Source organism: Oratosquilla oratoria, chromosome 22, assembly GCF_046742065.1.
Source record: "Oratosquilla oratoria isolate Oo_2021 chromosome 22, ASM4674206v1, whole genome shotgun sequence".
Taxonomy (NCBI): domain Eukaryota; kingdom Metazoa; phylum Arthropoda; class Malacostraca; order Stomatopoda; family Squillidae; genus Oratosquilla; species Oratosquilla oratoria.
The window spans coordinates 17290311-17303947 of record NC_134798.1 but is presented as its reverse complement, the minus strand read 5'-3'; the positions used below and the strand labels follow the sequence as shown (position 1 = coordinate 17303947).

Below are 13637 nucleotides of genomic sequence, written 5' to 3'. Positions count from 1 at the left end.
CGTCTGGAAAATTCTTTCTCCAAGGACGGTCGACTACCCTTTGTATCGGCGGAGCTCGGGAAGGCTAGATTGGATATAGAGGCTCTCGTAGAGATGAGAGTATCAGGCAGTAGCGAGCTTAGTAATTAGGGTTACACTTACTTGTGGTTGGGCCAAATCAATTTGGCTCACCTCGCGGGAGTAGCTGTAGGCATGTGTAGCTAATTACAGCACTCTCTTATAAACTCTACTCTGGTAGATGACCGTATGAGGCAGGTGAGACTGAAGCACACCTTGGACTTTATCTGTCTTATTGTAGTATATGCTTCTACTGAGGTGTATAGACTTGAAAAGAAGATCTTCTGTGCCAGGCTTGATTCTACATTTGATCTGTATCCACCATGAGACCCATTTTTCCCCACCGACAGAGCTGGTTATGAATTATATATTGGCCATCATAGTTTTGGAACCAGGAACACCAACGGTTCTCTTTCCAAATTTTTGTAATGTCCAGAAGGCTAAAGACTGCTGGTTTCTGGTTCCAGAGACCAGAGCCACACCGATGGACATGGTATAGTAATGCCGGAGGAGTGGCCAAAAAGATCGATCACATATTTCTTAGCACTCGTTGGAAGAACCTACATAATTATAGGGTATATCAGAGCTGTATTCCCTGGGACTGATCATAGGCTTGTGATCGCAAGACTTAAAATACGTACAAAATCCAGTAAAATCCCGAGAAGTAACCAACCTCTGGTTTCATTGGGAAAAGCTTAAGGATGATGTGTGTGACCAGGAGTATGCAGTATAATCTTCTAACCGGTTTGAAATGCTTGGCACTCTTGAGGATCCTGAAGAACTGTGGGATATCTTTAAATGTGAAACTCTGAAAGCTGCCGAAGAATGGACTAGAGCTCTCGTGATGATGTATAAGGAGAAATATGTCATGAGAATTGCTGAGGATATCAAAGACTATTTTAAGACAATTTAACTCAAGCCTGCTTCCTGGACCCTGAAATAAATTCACTCCAAATATATGATACTGAGGATCATAATCCAAAAAGCTGATGGCCAGCTAGTGCCAGGTAAAGAGAGGTGTAGCCCCTTTCCAAGTACAGTACTTTGAGTAGTTGATTATAACGGACAGGTTACCCTCGATGGTATTGAAGTGATGGTTCCCGACACAGTAATAGACAAATCTCCGTTTCTCCGAATAAGGTCAAGGAAGCTGTAAGTTTATCTGTGGATGAGCAGCTGGCATCTGCAGCATCGGTGCCGAGTTAATGAAAGCTTTAAGTAAGGCCATGATCTGCGGGTTGCATATGGTACTATCTGTTGTCTGGTAATCCAATACCATTCTCTCTGGATAGAAAAAATGGTCGGGTCCTCCCTATCTGGAGGGAAAATTAGGATTAGCATTACACTGTTCCGTATGTCAGGCATTGTGCTAGCCCATTCGTTGCTGACACGGGTTCGTTCACACCTGCTAAATTTTTAGAAGCCTGGACAGTCTAGATTCCCGCCAGGTAAGTCAATAACTGATCGAATCCTTGCACTTCGTATTCATTTGAAGCGTCGACGTTAATTTCAACAGGGGTTTCTTGGAGCTTGTGTTCATCTGAAGAGGGCGTTTGACTCAGTGCATCAAAGGGTGGATCCTGCATCTTTTGTGGATCCATGGGATTTCAGCGAGGATTATTGACTTAATATCTGGATTATACTCTGGGACAGAGAGTGTTGCAAAATATGGAGGAGGCGTATCTAGTTTCTTTCCTGTTAATTCAGGAGCGAGACAAAGACGTGTCCTCATTTCATCATTTCTCAACATTTTCATGGACTGGGCATTGGACAGAGTTATCGATCAATGTCATTGGTGAGCATCTATGGAGGTCCTTGTTGCAGTCCTGGAGCCACTATACAGGGAGGCGAACAACCTTAGTCTCCAGGTCTCCTGGACCAAGACCAAATCCATGCGTTTGGGAGCTTACTGGATGATGAAGATCAGTCTGTTTATGTATGTGATGACGACATTGAGGCCTTGCAAAGCTTCACATACCTCGGTAGTGTAGTGCATAACAGTGGTGGATCATGTAAGGAAGTACTTCGAAGTATTGACATTGCCCATGATGTTATGGATACACTCAACCAGAGTACATTGTTACATTAGGACTAATATTTGAATCTTCAAGTTATTTGTGCTCCCTGTCCTGCTGTACACCTATAAGATCTGGGCGTTGAATACTGACATAAAGAGGGTCTAGATGTCTTTGGTACCATATACTTTCAGAGAACTATGGATTAGCGCTGGAATGACTTTATATGAAATCAGAGATTGTACTGTGAGACTCAGTCTATGACAGTTACTAGTACAATTTGTGAACGTAAAATCATGCCATATGGGAATGTAGCACATTTTCTTGATGCCGATCCCACTCACAGGGTTGTCTCCACAAGATACAGCCCTGGATGGAGGAGACGAAAGGGACGCCCACGAAATTCAGGGATGGGGCAAGTTTATGTAACCTACTGAGGTTGTTTCAAGTGGAAATGGTGACCGTATGGGAGCTTGCTCGGAGAGACCATGGAGACTGGCGACGACGTGTACATAAAACAACGTTTTCACTAGTGTGTGATTCCAATGGATGATGATACTGATGGGAAACACGGTGGCGGAATTCTTTTCCTCCCTTCTACCATAGAGGGAAAGAAGAGATAGAATCATAGAAGTGATAAAAACAGTTTCACAGGAACAGCATAAAGGACGGACAATCTTGGTACAAAAGTAGTAGAATTCCTCTATGAGTAGAATTCTTACTCCAGCAACCATGTAATCATTACTGCAGTCAACACCTATTACTACAAAAGTACTAATAATGATATCAAAACAACAACAGCGACAAGTGAGTAACAGTGTTCCCAAAAGTAAATCCCACTCCACCCTACAACACTTCCCATTGAGCGAAGCGAAGAGGCCTCCGAGCTCAAGAACAACCTACAACTCTAACACCAGACCTATTCTCTTCACATCGGTTAATACCAGCCGTTGTCGTTATCAGTAGACCCAAGTACCTCAATCAATAACTACAACCCGAATCCCACTAGAAGAAATTGCATTCCCGAGCCTACACAGCTCTGATAACCAAATTTACCTGTATAAAGATGATGTGGGACCAGATTTAGACTATCAAAGATTTTTGGCCCTGAAATCTACTAACAGTGACCCAGTGACAAAGAAATGACCCATAGGAGTATGCCACGAATTCGAAGACCAGTTCGGAAGTCTCTGTAATACGTGGCAAGAACCCAATATGACAAAGTAAAAGCCCCAATAATCCAGGCAGACACCTCAATTCGAACAATACCACATAAAACTAATAACATCAATGTGTAGTAGTTTACATCCCACCTCTACAATTCAAGTCAAAAGAAGACATGGTATAAAGAATAGTGAAACACCAAAAAACAATAAAAACATACAGAGTTAAAAAAAACATAAATGGTACAAAGATGAATATCTTAACACTAATAGACCTTCAATCATCCACACATTCTAACCTATCTGACTGTAAGTTAAGATAACAAGTACATAAATATTATTCATGCCTATGTCGTTGCTTCAAGTTCCGGTTCTTTGAACACAATAGGCAATAATATTGCCAGCGAGATTATATATATATATATATATATATATATATGCTTAAAAGTGGCAGTCTGCCGACAAGATTGACTAGATAAACACCATATGAGGACGGAGCCTTTATTTGTACGACGTTTCGCTTATTACAGCTTTTTCAAGTACAAGTTGAGATACAAATGCTTGAGATTAAATAAGGGGAAAGGAGGGAACGGGGAGAGAAAAAGGGGGGGGAAGGAAGAGGAGGAGGAGGAGGAGGAGGAGGAGGAGGAGGAGGAGGTTGGGGGGATTGGACACTGGGAAAGGATGAGAATGCTGGCCCAAACGTCCGGGAGCGAAATGTCCACAAAGGGTGGTTTAAGTATTTAATATTTTGCTGGCCATGGGTATTAGGGGAATAATGTGAGGAGATATGTTAAACATGCCCCTGTTTTGTTCAATAGTGTTCGTTCCTTGAATGATTGCTGCTTCTAAACACTTCCTGCGGATTTTGTCTGGTTCCCGCATCAGCAGCTCTGCATTCTTCCAGTCCATAAGATGGTTTTCCTTGTTTCTATGTGTCACACATGTACTTGAAAAAGCTGTAATAAGCGAAACGTCGTACAAATAAAGGCTCCGTCCTCATATGGTGTTTATCTAGTCATATATATATATATATATATATATATATATATATATATATATATATATATATATGAATATCTGGGGAGCAGATTCTCTTGTATGCATGCATTATTAAAATCGACAGCATTGTATATATATATATATATATATATATATATATATACATATATGTATATATATATGTATATACATATATATATATACATATACATATATGTGTATACATGTATATATACGTATATATATATGTATATATATATACATATATATATATACATATATATATATATATATATATACATTGTTCAACCCCCACACTTGGTACCCCAAGCTCAAAACCAGCCAAATGTTAGCTGCTAACAAGGCCATTCCGCATCATTCTCAAATTGCACAGTATACCAGTATATAAAAATGTTCTAAGTGCCATACATTCAAACAACTAAACCAAAATAGACCACTCACATTTTATAAGGACCCCGTGCATTAACTGCTAAATTCATATCACCAGTTACATAAAATGCACCCCCCACCAAAGAGAATTAAAAGAACTTCAAATAAAATTTCCAAATACCACGAGCTCACCAAAACCTCCAACCAGAGACATTTTCTATATTTCACTATACCGATCCAAACACTCGGAGCCATCCTACATAATGAAAAGAGTACGGAAACTATCTCCGCAAGGACCTTCACCATTTCACATTGACTCTCATCTATAATCCCATTTATCCCATTCCATCCACCCTAAGACTTACAAGATCTCCAGTCCAATGGCCAAACGCAGAGTATGGGATCCAATATATATGAGTTATTTCTGAAGAAGCTCTGCTGGGCGAAAAGTCAAATATATTGGATCCCATACTCTGCGTTTGGCCTCTCTCCTACAGTGGTGTTGCAGTCGTTGCTGCTTTTACTCATCTCCAGTCCAAAAAAAGTTATAACATTCCAAGGGAAACCATAGAAGACATAATGCAGTATATCATCCATACCACAACAGTAAACTCCCTACACCAGAAATGCTGACAAAATGTTTTCTTGATTGAAAACAAAGATGGATCTCCCCTAGCCACATTATCCACTGCACCCTCAGCAAACATACAAAGTGAAATCCTTTTCATCCCAGTATTAACCACTAACAATAAGATTGAAACATATTTAAACCTCCTACATCTCTTATTGTCCTTACGAGACTCAACTGGAATTAATTAGTATATATCTAATCTTAAAACACACTTGGATAAATCAACAAATCCTACACAAATCACAAAAAAGGTCCAATGCAACACATCAAACTAAATAAGACACCCAATTACACAGTGGAACTTACATTAACCAAAGTACGGTTCATACATGCTGCTAGACTGGCCATTTTACACAACACTGTAATAACCACCTAGTGTCACCAACCCCCTTAAACAGCGCCGGCAATACGCCATATTCTGAGCGATAAAACACTAACGGCTCTATCATCTTCCCACATCTTCTTATAGAAAACAGGAGTATCACAAAAATTATAAATCTATATATAATTTTTCTACCTTATCAGGGAGATAGCCAAAGTCAAAAGGCATATACCCACCCCAACCCATTTCATCCCCTCCCATTCCACTCCCATCCAACACCTTTTTCTCCCTCTCATCTTAGCTCCTCATGGATGACAGGTCATCCCTGTATTTCACCCATTGCCCTGGGTCAGAAGCAATGCAGCAAGACACAGCACACCCATAGCAAGGCATCTTCATTTAATCGGCGACCATTCCCTCTCAGTCTCCTCATACAGGGAATTAAGATGGGGAGAAATCTCTTCGATCTGCGTCAAAATATCATTCACACATAACTCCCTAACCCCCCTATCCACCACCAACTCACTTCCTTGCATCACAGCATCATCTATGCAAAGCCATTCTCTATTCACCCTTATCTCTTGCCTTCTCCCTTCCTTCCTCAACAGACACCCCCCCTCTTGCTCAACCCCCCTTCACCCCATCCATCCATATCAATCTCGGCCATTCCCTCATGTTCAATCACTTCATCTTTGCCTTCCACCTCTCTTTTACTAAGCTTTTTTCACTCATTTGTTTCTATATGTCCAAACCATCTCAATACTTTTTCATCAGCCCTATGTGTCATATCCTTTTACAGCCCGCTCTCCTCCTCGCCCACTCGTTTCTCACTCTATCCAACGTAGTAACCCCTAACATACTTCTCAAACATTTAATCTCAAACAAACTTGAACTTTTCGTCTCTGCACTCTCTTAAATTTCATGCCTCTGCCCTATATAGTGTTGTTGGCACAATCAACTTTTTATATGATATTTTTGCATTCATTACCAAATGCCTATTTCTCATGACACTTTTTAATCCCCCAAAGCATTTACTTGCTTCTCTCAATCTACAATTTTTCCTCCACCTCCATTCCTCCCTTTTCCGCCACACGCGACTCCAAACACTTAAAGCTATCCACTTCCTCCAGTCTCTCTCCTTTAGAACTTACTTCCAACTTGCTGCCATCTTCTCCTATTGTACATCTCATCACTTTGATTTAATACCCACATTTACCTTTTACATTCTCCTATCGCATACTTTCCCAAATTCTGTCACTAACTCCCTTAATCTTCCCTCTGACCCTACCACAAGCGCAGTGTCGTCAGCAAACAACTGGCTCACCTCCCACTTTTCTCCATTTTCTTTAACCATCTCCAATTTCCTCCCCATTATCCTTGCATTTACCTAGTATACCATCCCATCCATGTACACATTGAACAACCACGGCGAACTGACACATCCCTGACGCAATTCCACCAAACCACTCGCTCATTCTATTTCTAATACTCTCGTAAAAACTCTTGACTGCCCTTGATAGCTCTCCCCTAATCCCATATATCTGCAAAACCTCCCACAATGCCTTCTTGTTTACCCAGTCATAAGTTTTTCCAAATTCATAAAGGCCCCCAAACACCTTTACCTTTTGATCCACACAACCCCTACCTTCCCTCAACCCACGCTCTTCCTCACCTACTCCTCCTGTTCTTCGCCTAATCCTTTCCGCCAAAACCCTCATATAAGCCTTCCCAATTACACTCAACACACTGATCCCTCTGAACCTACTACACTCACATATGTCCCCTTTTCCCTTGTAAAGCGGAACTATACAAGCACTCTTTCAGTCCTCCAGCACTCTACCCTCCCTTAGACACACTTTAAACAACCTCACTAGCCAGTTCACTATTGCTATGCTACCCTTCTTCAGGCACTCCGCATGACACCCATCTAACCCAGTGCCTTACCTGCTCTCATTATTTTGATAACTACTTGCACATCATCTTTTCTAATTTCTCCTCCATTTCATCACCCAGCATTGTCATTTTCTTAGCGCCTACACTGCTACCACTACTCCCACCCTATCCTCCTCCACATTTAGCAGGTCCCTAAAATACTCTGCTCGTCTTCCCTTTACTGTCTCTTCTTCTATTATAATCTCTCTATCCGTACCTTTTACCTTGCCTTCTACACTCGATTCGCCACCACTTCCTCTCTTAACTTCTTTATCACTTTTTTATTACTTTTAAAAAATTATCATACTCCTCCCCATTTTACATCTGCTCTCCTTTTTGCTTTCTTTATTTTATGTCTTACTTCTCTTTTCTTTGTACTTCTCATATACTTCTCTCGTCCTATTTTGCAACCAGTCCGTGAATGCTCGCTTCTTCTCTTTCGCAACCTTCTTCACTTTATCATCCCACCATTCACTACCTTTCCTTCTATTCCCTTCCATCCTCCTTGTTCCACATACTGTTTTTGCATACCATCTTTGTACCTCTCATATGTTTCTCTCGTCCTACTTTGCAACCAGGTCCGTCAATAACCGTCTTTACTCTTCTACAACCTTCTTTACTTCATCATCTCACCACTTACTACCCTTCCTTTTATTCCCCCCCTAACCTCCCAATTCCACGTACTATCTTTGTATACCTTGTTACTCCCTCTTTGAAACACCCCATTTCTTCTCCGCTTCTACCTCTATTCTATCCTTCACTACGTCCCACACTTCCCTCAACCTCTCCTTGTACTCCTGCTCCTTTTCCTTCTCGTTTAAATATTTTACTTTAAACACCTTACTTTCTGTCCTTTTCCTCTTTCTCCTTATATCTTCCACTCTCAACTTACCTTCCACAAAAAATTATCTGGTATTCCCCTACTCTCTCTCCTAAGAATATGGACATCCATAACTCTTCCAACTCTTCTCCTGAATACCACTACATAATCCATTAAAGCCTTATGAATCACCCTTCCATCCACCACTTTGCTAGTTATTATCAACTCTCTTTCGAAACACATCTCTAACATCAATTCTCCACTACCATTTTTACCTGGTACTCCACACTTTCCAACCGCTCCATCTATTGGTTAATCCTTTAATGTAGCATTGAGATCTCCCAATACCACTAGTTTGACATTTCTCCCAAAACTCTTAATGCACTCATCTAAATATATAAAAAAGACTCTCTTTTCTCTACACTCTTTTCATTACCAGGCCCATATACACTTGTAAAGACCCACATATGTCTCCCCAGTTTCACCATTATCCACATTAACCTTGAAGAAAACTCCTTCCACTCCACCACACGCTTACCTATCTCCTCATTTACTAATATAGCGAACCCTTCCCTCCCTCGTTCTCTCCTTACTATCGACACCCTCCCCACTACACTCGGAAACTCAAGCTTACCCCCTCCCTTTTAACTTAGTTTCAATTAATGCCAACACATCCATTTTCCTTCTCATAAACATATTGCCCATCTCTTCAATTTTACTCATATCCGTACCACACACACACGCGCGCTCGCAGACACACACACACGCACGCACACACACACACACACACACACACACACACACACACACACACACACACACACACACACACACACACACACACACACACACACACACACACACACACACACACACACACACACACACACACACACACACACATTAAAAGACCCATACTTGTTTCCGTTTGAAATACTCCTCCCAGGCCCTCTTATGGCTTGACTTTTTGTAGTCCCACGTTCTGTTTTGGTCGCTTTTTGCGACCCGAGTGGGAAAACTCGGTGGCAGTATTCTTTCCTACTCCACAGGGTAGGCGAGAACGGAAATATGCATTCAGAGATGTGGTATAGGACAGTATTAAGAGGGGGACAGCATAGAGGGACAGTCACAGTATAATAAAGTTGTATAATTTCTCTCTGAATAGATATTTATTCTAAAACAGGCAAATTCATATGTGAAACTTGTCTGTAAGGACACCCCATGTCGACTCTAAACCATGGGCAAGCAACCTTTTCAGAGTGAGAGCCAGATGAGACTTTTGGAAGGAGGTCGCGGGCCGGAATGAAAAATGAAATCCCCAGAATTACTCTATTTTGTACAATACATTGAATGCAATGAATAAATTATACAATAATTGCATTGAACACCCTATAAATCAATGAGACTACTGGTGCTGTTTACCATGAAAAAGTATTTCATGTTTAGCTCGATGGTTGAGGTAGACAACAAAAGAATGTCATTGAGGTGTTGGTCTGAGAGTTGGGAGCGAAGGTGAGACTTCGTGTTCTTCCTTTTGGAGAAGAGCTGTTCGCAACAGTAGGTGCTGCCGAACATGGCCACAATGCGTTGAACATGCGTAATGTATTTTTGAAATTTGTTAGAAGAGAGGACGATGTCGTGGAAGAAGGACAACGGAGAAGAGGTGCGGAACTTCGCCTTCATTTCATCGTTGCACTGCAGCTCCACCAACTCCATCTGAAGGGAGGCAGGGGCGTCTTCCACGGGGAAGTCAAAGCGAGCAGTGAAAAGCTTGAAGTCCGCAGCCAGCACCCTGACTCCTGCAAAACGGGAAGCAAATTCCTCTCGCAGAGAGGTGACAACACAAACGCAAGTGTCCAGGTCCACTTTGTCAGGGGCACAAGCAGTAAGGTGAGGAAAACGCACAAACTGACCAAAGCCAATCGAGCCTTCCACAAGCGCAGCTTAACCTCGAAGGCAGTGATGTGTGCGTACATGTCTGTCATGAGAATATCTTTGCCTTGCAGCAGCATTTTGAGGGCGTTCAGGTGCGCCTTGATGTCCGTGAGCAGGACCAGGTGAGCTAGCCACCGCGGACCAGAGAATTGATCAGCGTGGGGAAGGTTCGTCTGACGTAGGAAGGTAGCAATCTCCTGCTGTAGTCGCACAAATGAGACAGCATGGCCCCACGTCAGCGTACCTCACAGAAATAGAGCAGGTCGTTGTAGTATACGTTCACCTCGTCCATCAGTACCTGGAACTGACGATGGTTAAGGCTGCGGGAGAGGATGGAGATGACGATCTTCACCACGACAGACATGACATCAACGGGGTTGGCAGACTTGGCGCACAGCGACTCTTGGTGGATGATGTAGCGCATCATGTTAATGGGCTGAGTGTATCCGGCGGCTTCACAAGGCGCACCAGCAGCGAAGCGGCGCCCTTCTTCTCCCATCGCCGGGGCACCGTCGGTCGGCACGCGCACAAGACGTGAGAGGTCCAGGGAGTGCTGGTCAACACACTGAAGCACGGCGTCGCAGATGTCTTGCCCAGTGGAGGTGCCGCGCAGCGGGACAAGCTGGAGGAATTCCTCACACACCTGGAGGTCAGCAGTGACGCCGCGGATGAAAACGGCCATCTGGGCCGTGTTCTTTGTGTCGGTGCTCTCATCTAGAGCGAGGGAAAAGGCGACGAATTTCGAGCTGCGTGTTTTGAGTAGGTCGTGCACGTTGTCCGACGTATCCTCGATGCGACGACAAACGGTGCGGAACGAAAGCCTCACGCTCTCAAAGGCGGAACGCTGCTCTTAGGACAGTCACAGTCTTCAACCATATGAGGCACTGGGCCTGTCCAAAGCGCTCGATGAAGTACTTCTCCCACTCAGGGTTGAAGGTCCGACGTTCGAGGCCCACTTTCCTCTTCTTAACACGCTAGGTCGCAAACATGATGAGCTGAAAAAGGAAGAAAATAAGTTATATCAACAATGAATAAGCGAAATACTGTAATGGTGCATTGATTGTAAATGTACGTCATCTAATTTGAATATGATTAATTAGTAGCTACATAATTTTAGTGGTTGTAGTTGATTTTTTATAAGAAACAACTGTAATTGATCTGTACTAACCAAAAAGCTTACGTTCCTTGTATCAACGTGAAAGTATAACGGACAATGACCGCTGGCGTCTGGCTGCTCTGGCAGTGGCAGGGTCATAGACCGTGTATGAAGGGGCAGAGTTGCCAAAACAGTATCTGCCAGTGGATGTTGTTTGGTAGCTTTAATTACATGGTCTTAATTACTTGATTGTCCGACCTGAACGATAAACTGAAGACACCGTCCAACATATCACACAGAAGGATTGTGAACTTTTGAGATGTTGACAAATGACGACTTGAACTGGATTTGAAGCTTGAATTCGATAATACATGGTTGGCGAGTGATCAATATGACAGTTGACTTTGAATTCGAATTGAAGAATAAAATTTGACGATTGCTGACGACAGAATATTCTCAAGAACAATAATTTTGAAAGTTGACTTTATGAATCCAATATTTCCAACAACTGCCGAGTGTTTTTTTTTGTTTTTTCTCGAACCTTCGATCTCTTCTAGTGAAGCCAGTTTGGTATGTCAGACAAGACAATCATGCTTAATGAACAAAGTTATTTCATTAACTGTATTTAATTAAATATTCAAATTCTAACATTTCATATTCAAATAAATTTGTGTTTGTAATTTTGAAACTCCCCATTAAAAGTTGAGCAGAATTTAGTATAACCTTTGGCTTTTCTAGCACTTCGCTAATACGATCTAGCTTAAATTTCTACATACTACTACTACTACAACTATTTTTTTTTTTTTAATACGACCTCCATCCTCGTGGAACTGTGTGGTGGAAGCAGTAGGATCTGTCTCCCACAGACACAGTTCATTGGCCCCTCTCCCGCCAATGGTTGTGGTCGACGGCCCTTCTATTTATCTATTTATTTTTTAATAATGTCTAATACAAAAGTTCATTTATCCTACTATCAACCACCGTCTGCTCAAAATCTAGGTTTTGTATATGTGTTGATTTGGGCGGTGGGGACCTGGTACCTCTCAGGCATAGGAGGGCTGATCTTAGGAGTGAGAATGACAGTCTACATCTCATCCATGAAACAATGCTGCTTTTTGGTTGCTGTTTCTTTTCACCCATCACCTCTGCCAGCCGAGCGTAGAATGCCTTTGCTCTAGGACCCATCCCACCTGAAGTCGTAAAGGTTATAGGAGTGAATGAGCCCTGGCCTACATTCTGTATACGCTCTTCGTACATCCTGATCTTTTCGTACTCGTTCCGGCAGTGGGATGCCTCAATTGTTAGGTTGCTGTAACAGGGGGCCATCGGATCAAATATTCGCATGTCAAAGAAAGCCAATTGTCCCCGTGTCCATGAACCTCTTGCGCTGACATCCACTCTTGCTTCATCTGATGTGTTGGACGTGCGGTATCTGAAGTTCTCCCCTCCTAGTGGGAGTAATGTTACCTCATCATGTCACATGCAAATGAATCCACTCTGTTGTTTGTTTGTTTGTCAAGGAGGGCGTGAGTTTCATGGATTTTTGGTGTTTTATGTCGGCAAGGTTTAGTGGGTTGGAGATGTCTTGCCCTCCCATTCTAGGTGGAAGTTCAATGAGTTTTCATTCCTCTTCGTTTATTGACCGTCCGTTGGTGATGGCCGATATTAGCTCGTTTCTGATGGTTTCTTCAAGGGGTCTTAGTAGGTCGGTGATGTTCGGTACCATCCTTAATATGTAGTTCCACTTATGTTTAACACCATGTATGAATACGGCATATGCAGCCTGCGGTTCTGTCTTTGCAAAGTTGGCTAGAAGCCTAACTTCCGCCACCCATTCGTTAACTTTCTTTTCAACATATTGCTTTTTAAAGGATTCTGAGCCGATCACTGCACCGAGATGTCTCTCCCCCTCTTTTGTTACCTTCACTTCACTGTTATCAAATAGGGCTTTGGCATTGTCAAAGTACTCTGGCTTCACTATAAGGACAGACTTCTTTGCATTCGGAATGTATCCCAAGCCCGGACCGTGTGCCAACACCAGATCCCACCACTTTTCAAAGTCAGCTACTTTTCCTGCCCCCGTGAGATCATCTGCATATGCTACCTGTTTGACCCTGGTGCCTCATTTTGTACAGTATCTTCTGTTGCAGGTGCATAAGACCGAGCGCGTACATTGCCATGGCCACCGGGTCTCACTGAGTGGTGCCTTCCGCTGATTTGATGATCTCCACTTTCGTTTCTTTTTTCTCAACCCTGTTGGTAACAAATAGGTTT

The 13637-nt window shown here is 42.5% G+C and overlaps 1 protein-coding gene across 1 annotated transcript in view; it reads right to left on the bottom strand.

Moving 5' to 3' along the window:
* Positions 1-9721: 9721 nt before the first annotated feature.
* LOC143037292 (general transcription factor II-I repeat domain-containing protein 2-like) overlaps positions 9722-13637 on the bottom strand; it is a 10259-nt gene continuing 6343 nt past the window's right edge. Inside the window, exons 2-4 of the mRNA XM_076205427.1 lie at positions 10566-11116; positions 10242-10467; positions 9722-10131 (exon numbers count right to left, since the gene is read on the bottom strand). Of these exons, the coding sequence (XP_076061542.1) occupies positions 9722-10131; positions 10242-10467; positions 10566-11116 (1187 nt within the window). The remainder of the gene's footprint in view (positions 10132-10241; positions 10468-10565; positions 11117-13637) is intronic.